Below are 15,227 nucleotides of genomic sequence, written 5' to 3' on the forward strand. Positions count from 1 at the left end.
CAAATTTATTATTTGTTATCAAATATATTTATTATTTATTTCAATCAATTTGTATGCATTTAATTATTTAAATCTAACTTTATTTATTTAATAAATTTTTATTTTAATCAAATTTATTTAGTTAGTTTAATCTTAATTGTATTATTTATTTTATAAATTTTTTACACCAGTTTGAAAACCCCTGAGCTAGATCAGTGAAAGCCTGAATGATCTGCACAAAAATAAAACAACCACATTACAGTGCTTATGTGGATGAATAATGAAGGGAAAAAATGTTTTGGCATATAAACTGCATGGAAATATTTCTACAGGCACAATTAATTAGCCACATTAGAGCAGTTATGTCCATCACACGCACACCACTGTTCGATTACAGACGGATTTCCACAGCGTTCATTATTACAGCATCACCTAAAGCATCATTAAACGTGAAAACAACACGTTTCTACCTCAGGCTGAAGCTACTGATCACCTAAATCTGATGTTTAATGTGGTTCTATTACATTAATTCTGTTTCTTTATAGGTCAGACAGAGGCAGTTATTTCCTGTTCATTTCATGCAGCACGTCTGGCAGCGTTCATCGTCGTGGATCTAAATTAAAGTTTGCCGACTGAAACCCTAGAAGCATTTCAAAACATTTGTGAATGTGAGCGAACGTAAGAACAGATCCGTTTCAACGACTGTTTGATTACAGTAATTAAAGTGCCTATAAAAGATGTCGGTGGCATGAATCACAGCACTCGCACGGGGAGAAACCTTTCCATACGCAGCACAATATCACGCATGTTTATGTTTCTAGTTATTCTGTTCGCTCTGTTATACTGAAAACTGCTTAAGATGCAACATATAACATTCTGTTTGATAATGTACACTTGATGTAATCTAACGCAATCATGCAGACGAGATTTCGCTGCACAATGACAGTATGAATGTGTGTGCTGACCTTGAGAGCACAAACACACACACAAACACACACACACACACACAATCTGCCTTCATCACTACGTTGCTTCCTCTAATGAAGCAGTCCGTCTCATAGCAACAAAATTTAGGTTGACGTTACAGCGCATGGATCCAAATGTGGCCGGGGGTGAGAGTTTACAATTCATGACTGTCTCAGTGTTTTACGCCTTTAATATTTGAGATCAATCTCTGTTAAAAGGTTAATTTACACAAAAATCATCTTAAAGAATGGTTGACTTAAAATTTGCTGATAATTTACTCACCCTCAGGCCATCCAAGATTAGGATGAGTTTGTTTCGTCATCAGATCTGGAGAAATGTAGCATTACATCACTTGCTCACCAAAGGATGCTCTGCAGTGAATGGGTGCCGTCAGAATGAGAGTCCAAACAGCTGATAAAAACATCACAATAATCCACACCACTCCAGTCCATCGGTTAACATCTTGTGAAGTGAAAAGCTGCATGCTTGTAAGAAACAAATCCATCATTAAGACGTTTTTAACTTTAAACCATTGTTTCTGGCTAAAATATGAGTCCATAATCACGATTCCTCCAGTGATAAAGTCCATCTCCTGTTGTTTCTCACATCAAAATCCACCCACATATTTGTTTAGAGCTGTTTTGGCTTGTAAACAGTGCTTGATCTGGGCAGATTTCTCTCCTAATTCAGACCAGACTACTTTTTCAATGGAGGAAGCGTTATTATGAATTATGGACTCATATTTTAGCCAGAAGCAATGTTTTGGAGTTAAAAACGTCTTAATGATGGATTTGTTTCTTACAAACATGCAGCTTTTTGCTTCACAAGGCATTAACTGATGGACTGGAGTGGTGTGGATTATTGAGATGTTTTTATCAGCTGTTTGGACTCTCATTCTGACGGCACCCATTCACTGCAGAGCATCCATTGCTGAGAAAGTGATGCAATGCTACATTTCTCCAAATCTGATGAAGAAAGAAACTCATCTCCATCTTGGATGACCTGAGGGCAAGTGCATTTCTCAAAAAATACAAATTTTTGGGTGAACTATTCATTTAATGTCATTACAAACCATTATACCGTTTGGTAACACTTTACTTAAATGTGTATTATGAAAAGCACTATATAGACTTCACTAAATATACTACATCTCTGTCACGAACCAGACTGAGAAACTTAAACTAGACAAGCAAAAGACTTTTTTCGAGTAAAAAAACTGCCGTGGCCCTGCAGAAAGATTGAAACATTTAAAAATCTTAATGTCACAGAGAAATATTAAAGTGTTCCTATAGTTATATTAAAGTTTCAGATCGGTGTCTCTTGTAGGGAAGCAGCTGTACGTCGAGTCAGGTAAGCGTCTGTGCTTCTGAATAACTGCATCAATTTGACATCCTTTGACATTATTGCAGAACAATTCACAGTGGCACTCAAGTATCATTTGAGTCATGCATATCTGATTTCCATTTGTGAGCAATCAAACCGCAATAGTACAACCTCCTACACACACACACGCGCACACACACACACACACACAGCTCTCTTCAGCCGGCTGTATTTGGAGGGTAATTGAGCTGTTTTGAGTGTGCTGTTTAAACTTCATTAGAAACCGTTCACACACTCATTCGCCATCTGCATTCAGTCAGACTGTCCTTATAGCACCTCTCACAGCAGACTGCATCAGCATTACAACACAAGCAGCTCTAATTCCTCCCGACATTAAAAAATCTGAACATTTATATTAAAAAATATGTCTTTCTGTTCATGTCTATTAGCCTTGAACGCATCTAAATGCTTGTGCACTCCTTAAAGTTGATCAAACTTTAATTCGTTTAAAAAGTCTTTCTGGATGGCAGAAAAAAACATTCATGACCCAACAATTCTTTTTTTTAAATAATGTGTTAATGCAGTAACAAAAACTGTTACACTGTTACACAGTGAAGTGACTGTCGTTCTTAATGAGTCGTTTAACCATTCACTCATTGGAGGATTTAGGCATGGGCCCAGGGCAGCATTTTGATGATCACAATTTAATAAAAACATTGTAAGTTACACTTTAATTTCCATTGTTATTCAAACAGTGAATAAATTCGCCAGAGTGCAGAATTCAGTCAGCGAGCGCATGCACTGAACAAAACAGGCGTTTCAGCGATGACTCATCTGAACGCTTCTGATTGGCCATTGCTTTCATAAGCTCAAAAGAATCATTTGTGATTGGTTATAATGCGCGGCGCAGTTTAAAAAAAAATGTGTAAAAAGAAATATGCAGCGTGAGCAGATCTAAACGCCGCAATGACACTTTTCATTTCAAGTCAGTTTCACTAAGGTGACTTAATTAGGGAGAGTGGGAAGGTAAGCCATCAGGAGTCCAAAGATAAACGGTATCTATGCAGCTATCACTCATCTCACCAATATATCACTTATGCTATGCAATCACACATAGAACAACAGCATTCCTTTGTCTGACCAACTAGCTTACATAACCAGACAGTAAAATGTGATTTTGTAACAATGTAATTTTTTTTAAACAAACGTAACCACTTTATTAATGTTTTTGCTGTGCAGTTGTGCATTTAAATTTTTTTGTAATTATATATATATATATGTAGTGACTGTCATTATTAGTGAGTCGTTTTTTTACTTATATTCAATTGATTCGATTCATTCAGGACACGGTAACAAGTGACTTGTTTTTATAACTTTGCAATAATTATGGGAATGTTACTTTTGAATATTCTCTAAATGTTCTGAAACAAGTAATAACATTTAAAAAACGTTTGACGAACATCCAGCTAAAACATTTCAGGAAACAAATGTTTCATGAACGATATATAAATAAAATTTTTGTGCTAACATTTTGAAAACATCATTAAGACCAGATAACTCAGAATGGTGATATTATTATTTTCTCATATCGTTTTATTATTATTTTATTTCATAATTAAAAACTAAAATCAAGAAATTTTACATTATCGATGTAATGCATAAAGGGATGGATAACTGTTTTGAAACTGGAATAAATAATCATCAATTCTCCATGTATGAGCAACAAGAAGCACAATACTTCCAATCAAACTGCAACAATTTGCAACAGTTGAAAATGAAATCACTGCTTCGCATGCAAGAGATGCTGGTTTCTGACTGCAAACAAATAAGTCTTGATCTGGTCTAGAAGCTATGCTCTTGAGTGTGTGTGTGTGGAGCTGTAGATCACACAACGGTTCACACAGAGAAGAGCAGAGAGACTGTGATGCAATATTCATGCTCTACACATCAGTCTTCTCAGAAGCGGGTTTGTGCAGAGACTGAGTTGTTATGGATACGGCAACTCCCTGGTCGGTGTTGGAGTTGTATAAAACACAAGCTCACCCCCTGCTGTTTTGTTTCCCCACCATGGCAACTGTGTCTGTAGTGACGGGACAGAAGGAGACCTACATATAGAGACCTACATCAAGGCTGATGGGAGAGAAGATGACGAGCATGGAAATCATCAGCACTACACTACAACAGGAATAAAGAAAACAAACCTAAGTTTGTTTAGTTTCTCAAATGTGTCTCCAAGAAAGCAAATGCAAAGTTAAATGCAAAGCAAATGACTTTTGCTGAAGTTCTCAGATGTTTCTCGGATGAAAAAGACCCCTGAAATCACACACATCTGTCAGATCTCAACAATTACTCAAACAGTGCTCTATTACCAGAGTCTGAGAATGATCTGAGCTGTTATCTTCATCTTCACTCTCTACTGTATGTCAAAACTCATTTGTGTCTGTTTTCCTTTCTCATGAATTTGAAGAGAAACATATGGAAGCTTGTTTCCATGGGATAAAAAAAATCAATCTAATTGCGACATTTTAACTCACAATTAACTATTTTCTCGCCATTCTGAGTTTGTCTCAAAATTCAGTCTTTTTTTCTCAGAATTGCAAGATATAAACCGAATTGTGATATAAACAAACAACTGCGAGAAGCCAGAATTGCGACATGGAAAGTCACACTTGCAAGATGTAAACTGAGCATGTAAAGTCAGAATTGCAAGCTGCAAAAAATAGTCACAATTCTGCGAAAAAATTTTTTTAAATGTGAGATGTAAAGTCAGATTTTCTCGATTCTCCAGATTGCAAGAAAGTTCTTAATTTATATCTTACAATTCTGACTTGACATTTCACAATTCTGAAAAAAAGTTAATTGTGAGACAAAAAGTCCCGTTTGCCTTTTTACTTTTTTTTATTCTGTTGTGGAAACAGGCCCAATAGAAACACATGAAAACTCTTAGATACAGGGCTCCAGACTGCGCCTAAAATGGTCACATTTGTGAGCAAAAATATACATTTGTGAGTGATATTTTTGCTGAGATGATTACATAAATTTACATTTTGTAATTTAAAAATGTTCATGTCAAAGATCTTTAGTCTATTGTTCTGTTAGTGAGTGAACTTCGTATTATTGGTAACGTGCTTGCCGTCCAATAATCACAATAAGCTTTGTGATATGTTACTTTTTAATATAAATAAAGTATCAGCTTTAAAAGCTTTATGCCAAATTCATAATGTAATTCAAACAATAAATGCAGTTTTGGCGCTCTTTAATGCGGCATGAGCGATCGCTTTAGCGCCTCAGTTCAAGCGGCACGTGAACCCATTAGATCTTTCTCTTTACTATTCTAGTATGAAATAAACATGAATGAACATCAAAAGGTGCAACTTACTGAAATGTCTCATGCAAAAGCTCATTCAGTGTTTCAAACTGCGCAATACGTGTTAAGCTTGTAAACAATGCCACGTAACAATCATTTATCTCAGAATAACCATTCGGCATTCATTAGCTCATTAGTCAGCTAGAAAAATAACTATAAAGAGGAGTGTTTTGCTAAATATATGTGCTATATTGCTTATTCATATTTTTATTTAACCTGTTGTCTACATAAGAAAGAATGCAATGCAAATCCTTTTAATTTACCGTATGCCGATCATTTATCTTCTATGATCTTTGATCGTAGTGCTCGGCCTACGTAAGGCATCACATACAGTTGTCTATTTAAAATCAATGTGGTGAGCACACAGATGATCACACCACACTAATATGTGCCTTTTTCCTCTTTTATTCTCTTATTTGCCTTTTTAGAGCACTTTTAGCTGTGCAGTAGCACAGACGTTTACATTAGTTTAGCGGGGAAGGTCCCGAGGTTGCCAAAATCAGCCAAACATCCATTCAAAGCTATGCGGAAAACTGCAGATCGCAGGCCGGATTTTCGCAGAAAAAAGGGTTCAGTGAATAAATGCACACACTGGAAAAACTGCTACATATAACGACTTTCTACTTGGGGACCTTGATATAAATGTAGCGGAGTAAAAAGTACGATATTTTTCTTTCAAATGTAGTGAAGTTGAAGTAGCAAGTTTCCAGAAAAAATTATACTCAAAGTACAGATACTCAAAAAGTGTACTTAAGTACAGTACTCAAGTAAATGCACTTCGTTACTGTCCACCTCTGAGAAAAACAGACTGGATGTGTGCAAAGCATTTGACAGCATTTATAGGATGCATTGAGCAGGAGCCCAAACTTCACTCAATGGCCAAATGATGCTGACATAATTATGGTCTGAGATATTGGCACAGATTCTGTGTAATAAACAATTCTTTGTGACTGTTTAGTTCCTATTTTAAGTGAACCTCAGTTTCCCCCTTAATTGATTTTTTTGTCTGGAGCCCTGAGACATGAAAGAGCAATATCTGAGAAATATCACTCTCCCCTGGGCGGTCCAGGCGATGCGGTGTGTTTCAAACAGAAAGAAAAGAAAGCCGTTTGTTTTGTTTTTTACAAGGTTAATATGTTTATCCAACTGTCTCACATTGCATTGAACTGTACATATTCTTCAGACACAGTCTTTACATTTTGACCATGGGTTTTGCATGCACTACAAAAGGCCGACAAAAGACTCCACAATGTTCAAAAGTCCAATCACTGAAACATAAAAACACTCCAGAATCACAGTCTGCACAGAGTGGACAAACAGATACACCGCGGGACTGACAATGAGACTCTTCAAGAGACACAAAAATACAAGATCTAAATTCAAAAAAATATATATATACCTTTACATTTTTGTCATATATATTTGAAACGGTGCCCTGACTTCTTAAAGCAGCAGATAATATTAAAATGAAGAATGCTATCCTCTTAAGTTCTGTGGGTGGTGGGAAAAACACACACACACACACACACACACACACACACACACAAACCGGTCAAGAACTTGTCCAGCTCACATTTAACCCAAAATCCCAAAAAAGAAAATGTAGAAAATGACATTTCTTTCTTTTCTTTTTTTTTTTTTTTTTTAGACCAAAACTTTTATTCCGAAAGGGCAAATTAAGATATAAAGTTAAAACTGTAAGATGTAAAGTCAGAATTGCGAGACGTAAAGTCAAAACTGCGAGATGTAAAGTTAAAACTGTGAGAGGTAAAGTCAAAACTGGAAGATGTAAAGTAAAAACTGGGAGATGTAAACTCAGTATTGCGAGATATAAAGTTAAAACTGTAAGATGTAAAGTCAGAATTGCGAGACGTAAAGTCAAAACTGCGAGATGTAAAGTTAAAACTGTGAGAGGTAAAGTCAAAACTGGAAGATGTAAAGTAAAAACTGGGAGATGTAAACTCAGTATTGCGAGATATAAAGTTAAAACTGTAAGATGTAAAGTCAGAATTGCGAGACGTAAAGTCAAAACTGCGAGATGTAAAGTTAAAACTGTGAGAGGTAAAGTCAAAACTGGAAGATGTAAAGTAAAAACTGGGAGATGTAAACTCAGTATTGCGAGATATAAAGTTAAAACTGTAAGATGTAAAGTCAGAATTGCGAGACGTAAAGTCAAAAATGCGAGATGTAAAGTTAAAACTGTGAGAGGTAAAGTCAAAACTGGAAGATGTAAAGTAAAAACTGGGAGATGTAAACTCAGTATTGCGAGATATAAAGTTAAAACTGTAAGATGTAAAGTCAGAATTGCGAGACGTAAAGTCAAAAATGCGAGATGTAAAGTTAAAACTGTGAGAGGTAAAGTCAAAACTGGAAGATGTAAAGTAAAAACTGGGAGATGTAAACTCAGTATTGCGAGATATAAAGTTAAAACTGTAAGATGTAAAGTCAGAATTGCGAGACGTAAAGTCAAAACTGCGAGATGTAAAGTTAAAACTGTGAGAGGTAAAGTCAAAACTGGGAGATGTAAACTCAGTATTGCGAGATGTAAAGTTAAAACGGTAAGATGTAAAGTCAGAATTGCGAGATATAAAGTTAAAACTGTAAGATGTAAACTCAAAACTGGGAGATGTGAAGTTAAAACTGCGAGATGTAAAGTCAGTATTCCGATTTAAACTCAGAATTGCACGAAGTGAGAATGATGAGATGTAAACTAGAAAATCTGAATTTATATCTCGTATTTTTGACTTTATCCCTTTGAAGTTCAAATGTTACAATTCTGACTTTATATCTTGCAGTTCTTACTTTACATCTCACAATTCTGAAAAATAAAGTCTGAATTGTGAGATCAAAAAGTCCAGTTTACCTTTTATTTTTTATTCCATGGTGGAAACAGGCTTCCATAGAAACATCTGAGGCAAAGTTGAAAGAAAACTCTGTGCTATGAAAGAGCAGCATCTGAGAAACATCATTTCTCCAGGGCAGTCCAGGCGGTGCAGTGTGTTTTAAACAGAAAGAAAAGAAAGCTGCTTGTTTTTTACAAGGTTAATATGTTTATCCAACTGTCTCACATTGCATTGAACTGTACATATTCTTCAGACACAGTCTTTACATTTTGACCATGGGTTTTGCATGCACTACAAAAGGCCGACAAAAGACTCCACAATGTTCAAAAGTCCAATCACTGAAACATAAAAACACTCCAGAATCACAGTCTGCACAGAGTGGACAAACAGATACACCGCGGGACTGACAATGAGACTCTTCAAGAGACACAAAAATACAAGATCTAAATTCAAAAAAATATATATATACCTTTACATTTTTGTCATATATATTTGAAACGGTGCCCTGACTTCTTAAAGCAGCAGATAATATTAAAATGAAGAATGCTATCCTCTTAAGTTCTGTGGGTGGTGGGAAAAACACACACACACACACACACACACACACACACACACAAACCGGTCAAGAACTTGTCCAGCTCACATTTAACCCAAAATCCCAAAAAAGAAAATGTAGAAAATGACATTTCTTTCTTTTCTTTTTTTTTTTTTTTTTAAGACCAACACTTTTATTCAGCAAGGTCACATTCAATTAAACTGATCAAAAGTGACAGTAAAGACTTTATAATGTTACAAAAGATTGCTATTTCAAATAAACACTGTCCTTTTGAACTTTCTATTCATTAAAGACTCCTAAAAAACGCATCAAAGTTTCCACAAAAATAAAAATCATGTTTCTTGAGCAGCAAATCAGCATATTAGAAAGATTTCTGAAGATCATGTGACACTGAAGACTGGAGGAATGATGCTGAAAATACAGCTTTGATCACAGAAATAAATGACATTTTAACAGATATTCACATAGAAAATAGTTATTCTCCATTGGAATAATATTTCACAATTTTTACTGTATTTTGATCAAATAAATGCAGCCCTGGAGTGCACAAGAGACTTTCAAAACATTACAAAATCTTATCAACCTCAAACATTTGAATGGTGGTATACTTATTTATTTTTATTGTAAAAGTGTATTTTACTCATGTGCACATTGAATAGAATGTAAAAATGGCAAAAATCGTATTGGTCCTAAAATAGGCTTCATTTTATTTATGTAAAATGTAATTGTATTAAAATTCTTTTGATTTTGCGGTGAAATGTGACCTGGACATGTTCTTGACCGGTTTCATGAGACGCGCGCACACACACACACACACACACACACACACACACACACACTGATGTGACAGCTCTAATCTCTCCAAGGCTGAAGGAAAAGAAAAGATCTAATTAGAGCGAAGGTGTCCGTGCCGCGCTAGTGTTTTCAGAGGCTCTGCTGCGGCGTCAGTCACGGACTGAACTGAAATCACAGTGTGAATCGGTGCAGCTTTGTTTCACATCATTATTGCACATCACATCTGATTGTAGCACTGGGAGAATTTTCCAGGAAACGGGGAGGAGCAAGAGAACTGCGAAAAATCAACACACATTCAAAGACCGCAAGACATTCAAATGACGAGGTTTTGTGGCTTCATATCTGCTCACTTACATTAAAACCTGACAAAACGATATTTTCAGAAGATTTATACATTAAAAAAAACACACATTTTAGGTCTAAATGTTAAAATTCCTTCAAAGATTTTAGCTTGATATGCAACTATAAGCAAAGTTGGGGTCAACACACCTGTGCAAATGAAAGCATAGTGGTTATTTAAAAAAGTAAAAGAAAACTGTGCTTTTAAGCCATTTCATGAGGTCTGTAGAGCACTAGAGTTCAGCCAGACATGAACATTTGCTGAAAATGCACTCAACCCTCAGGCCATCAAAGATGTAGATGAGTTTGATTCTTCATCAGATTTAGAGAAATGTAGCATTGCATCTGTTCCAAGTAATGTTATATTTTGGGTGAAAATGAAGTTAGTAGAATGTTGTAAGAAACATTTTTGAAACCTTTAAATAATGTTATAATTGCGACAAGAAAACTGAACATTCTTATAATAATAACATTACAATGTTCAAATAACGTTACTAGAATGCTATATGAAACATTTTTGTAGACATTAACGTTCTAATCATGACAAGAAAACTAGACATTTCAAAAGAAACAACATTTTTATAACCTAAATTTGTTTCCTGCGTATGGACTCATATTTTGGCCAGAAGCGACGGTTTGAAGTTATAAACGTCTTAATGATGGATTTGTTTCTTACAAACACACAGCTTTTTGCTTCACGAGACATTAACTGATGGACTGGAGTGGTGTGGATCACTTGTGGATTATTGAGATGTTTTTATCAGCTGTTTGGACTCTCATTCTGACGGCACCCATTCACTGCAGAGGATCCATTGCTGAGACACTGATGCAATGCGGCATTTCTCCAAATCTTATGAAGACATCTTGGATGGGCTGAGAGTGAGTAAATGTTAATTTTTGGCTTAACTATTCCTTTAAGTGTCCCATTTGAGATCAACATCCCACATACAAACACACACACAGACAACAATGAATCCACCAGAGATACTAGAGCAAATAAAAACATAGACGACTGAAGGTCACATTTATTAAACTTATCATGTTTACTTTCTCTCTACTCTGTAGTTTAGTATAGTCGATACACTAATACTTTTACACTACATTTTTAAACACTTGTGCCTCTACACATCTTAATACACTTATTGCAACGACAGAGGCCTTGGAAGGGGGTTCGAGGGGGTGTTTGATTTGCTACCTGTCACAGAGGGGAAGCCACAGGTGGATGTGTGTTCTTTATACAGCTGCCACATTTAAATGGAGAGCCGACTCGTTTCAAGCAGGAAACGTTTCACTATCCATATCGGGATTTTTTTTTTTCATTGCGCCGACTGGCTTCAGTCTGCATCCACACCGAAAATAAACGGAAAACTCCAAATGTCGTGAGCAGTCCGATAGATCCGTAAGTGTGCTTTACTGTTCACAGAGCGTCCGCTTTCAGAACTGTCCAATCACAGGCTTATTCTATTCCAGACTGTCCAATCCAATTCATCAAATCCATCTGAGTCTCTGCTGGCCCCGCCTTCCCCGTCTCTGGCCGATATAAACTGTACGTCAGCCAGAGGTGATACAGTAGCTGCAAACGCAACAACATCCCATGCATCAGAATTGCGTAACAAAAGAGTCAACATTTGCCATTTCTTTTTTTTAAAGAAAATTTTTTAGACAAAATATATTGCATCTTAACAGGTGAATCTCATGAGTAATATCTGGGACAAAAATCACCCCCCAAAAAAAAAAAATATATATATATATATTTTTGCATGAATAAAAAGGGAAATTAACCAGGGCAATTAAGATTTGCATGTGAATTTGGACTATTTTTGTACTGAATTTTTATTAATAAAACAAATACAATCTTTCTGCATAAAAGAAAATGTGCTTCATTGTCATTCACATAACACGCAAAGCAAAAATAAAATATAGGTTTAATGTTCATTATGCAAAATATAATTGCTTAATGTTTTTTATGCATTTATTTATAAGTACTGTGTGTCTATATAAATCACACAAAAGCTTCAAAATTTGCCATTTGTTCTTAAAAAAACAAAACTTTTTTAGACAAAAATAGATTGCATCTTTTAACTGGCTAATCTAATCAATAATGTCAAACAAATGTCTGGGTCAAATATCACCCTAAAAAAAAAATATATATATATATATTTTGCATGAATAAAAAAGGGAAATTAATAATTTTTTAGGACTGTTGAGATTGACATTTTTGGTGCCCAATATTTACAAAACAAATATAATAAAATCTTTGTGTAATGAGATTTTATGCATTACAGTTAATTTCCATGTTTAAGCAAATGTGCTTAATTGTCATTAACATAATGTGCAATGCAAAAATTGGTTTAATTTTTATTATGCAAAATATAATTGTTCATTTATCAGTACTGTGTCTATAAAAATCACTCAAAAGCTTCAATATTTGCCATTTGTTCTTTAAAAAAGAAAAAAGTTTTTAGACAAAATATATTGCATCTTTCACCCTAAAATAAAAATAAGACATTATATGTTGCAGGAATAAAAAGGGAAATTGCGTTGAGATAATATATTTTGACAGTAGTTTTTGTAGTTATCTTCTACATTTAAAAAAAAAAGTGCTTAATTGTCATTAACAGGATGCACTTCAATAAAAGAGGTTTCAATTTTTATATGGAAATTCTCCTTTTTATGCATACATTTTTCAGTATTCTGTGTCTATATAATCACACAAACTCTTCAATACTTGCCATTTCTTCTTTATATATGCACAATTACTCATTCATATATATGTATATATATATATATTTATACATATGAATGAATAACTGTACATGTTAATAATACAAAATATAATAATTGTATCCAGGCAGTAATAGATTTTATGCATTACAATAAAATTCTACATTAAAGAAAACGCGCTTATAAACATTGTGCCAACACAAATTTCTTATTTTAAGCAGAATATCATTTCCTACTTTTGATTTTGGGATGAATTCTGACATGGATATTTCTTTGTGAGATTCACCCTAACATCATATTTCTCTTAATACACACATACATATATAATGCATATATCCAGTGATTTACAGGACGTGCACAGTGAGCAAACAGCATTTGCGGTTGTGTATTTGTTCAGGGTGTGGACACAAAGTGCTAAATGAAGTTTATGCCGAGGATGCGTGACACAAAATCTCCCTATAGCAGTGTTGCTTAGCAACCGTCCCTTCCAGACTGACTCACATGATGCTCAGGCCAAACCTCTGAATTACATCTCAGAATTAGCATTAGCTAAACACACACTGCACATATGAATCACACAGAGGTCAGAGGACGCAGATGAATGACTCGAGTGGCGTGAGCTGTCACCCTGTAGTTAATAATGAATGATGGAATAATTTCAATCAGACAATGTGTTAAATTAGTTATGACTATGAATGTTTTTGCAAGCATGAAAATATATATATGACTCACAATTTTCATCAACAGAGTGAGATCAAATCAACATGAAAACAAAACTCCTAAATACACATTCCTGTGCACAATTCATAATGGCACGTTTTATAAAAATGCATTTAATTATTTGTAATTATTCAATTTAATCAACTGGCTCTAATTAGCGGAAGTAATGTCTGCTTTCATTTTCTGTAGGCAAAATACATTTTCTTAATTTATTATTTAGATATTTGGAAGACTGAGATTTTTTGCATTCATTTCTATATTCTACATACAAATGTCTACATTAAAGAAAATGATACTATTGTCATTAATCTCCTTTTCAAAAATAAAAATAGGTTTAATTTTTTGCAAAGTAGAATTAAAAATGTTAACACTGAACACTGTAATAAAACTAAACAAAAACTGAAATGAAAATAAACAGAAATTATAGACATTAAAAAACTAATAGAATAAAAAAAATTACTGAAACTAACTAAAATTAAAATGAAAACAGAAAATATAAAATAAAAACCCATTTAAAACTATAACAGCATCTCAATGTTACTATACTAAAACTAAAATGAAACAAATAATAAAAACTATAAAGATATAAAAAAACTAATAAAAATAACAACACAACAAAATTACTAAAACTAAAATTAAAATAGAAAATAAAAAATTCTAAATATCAATAAAAACTATAATTGCATCTCACTGATACTAAAACTGAAACTTAAATAAATCCTACATTAAAGCTGAAATAAGATTAATAAAACTATATAGACATTTAAAAAAGAAATAATAAAAATTACTAAAAAAATTAAGCTAACTTAAAATATTAATAAACCTATAACAGTATCTCAAAAGATATGAAAAAACTTAGTAAGTTTTACAAAGTAACATTTTTATTAAAACATGCACTTATTTTGCACAATTAGACCAGGAAGGTGTTTTTGGGAGTGCAGGGTGCTACAATCAAATGTAGTAGATGCAGTGGTGTTTCATGTTGACTTGAACTGTTTTCTATAAATAGTCAGAGCAGCATCAGAGAGCGATGCTGAGCGAGGCCAATCAGAGTCCTCACACAGCACGAGAGCGTCTGTTACCTGTGAGTCTCCCTCTAAGACAGAACGCTCCGCTCTGCTCGCTTGAGCCCCGTCACCACAACCTCTGAGCAGTTATCTGTGTGTACAAGCAGTGCAATGATGCCGCTTCAGTCCAGACAGAAGACATGCGTCCAGCGCAAACCAGCAGTCCTTCACTCGCAGAAGCAGACACGTGAGCTTCTGATCGGGTCTCTGGAAGCTCGTCTCAGATTAGATACCTGAACTCTCCCTGAATAAATGTTTAATTTAAGAAAATCACATTAATTGGGCGAATCTCGCTAAAACCAGGATCAGGTCATTTTTTTAGCCCCAAAATCAAAAAAATTTATTTTACATAAATAAAAAGAAGCCAGTTTTTAGGACCAATATAATTTTTTTGCATAAGGACATTATTTTCATGACAATTAAGCACATTTTCTTTTCAAATTTTATGCAGATAAATACATAAATAAATGCAATTAATATTCGCATTACTGTAACACAACATATATTTAAAATTTAAATTGTAAACATGTATATATATATATATATAT

The 15,227-nt window shown here is 34.3% G+C and overlaps 1 protein-coding gene across 1 annotated transcript in view; it reads right to left on the reverse strand.

Annotated features, from left to right (window-relative positions):
- Positions 1-10,979: 10,979 nt before the first annotated feature.
- LOC107590518 (potassium voltage-gated channel subfamily C member 2) overlaps positions 10,980-15,227 on the reverse strand; it is a 55,878-nt gene continuing 51,630 nt past the window's right edge. The window contains exon 4 of the mRNA XM_016279287.1: positions 10,980-11,741. Coding sequence (XP_016134773.1) covers positions 11,617-11,741 — 125 coding nt within the window. The 3' untranslated portion in view covers positions 10,980-11,616. The remainder of the gene's footprint in view (positions 11,742-15,227) is intronic.

This window comes from Sinocyclocheilus grahami, unplaced genomic scaffold (genome assembly GCF_001515645.1).
Source record: "Sinocyclocheilus grahami isolate Dianchi unplaced genomic scaffold, SAMN03320097.WGS_v1.1 scaffold129.1, whole genome shotgun sequence".
NCBI lineage: Eukaryota > Metazoa > Chordata > Actinopteri > Cypriniformes > Cyprinidae > Sinocyclocheilus > Sinocyclocheilus grahami.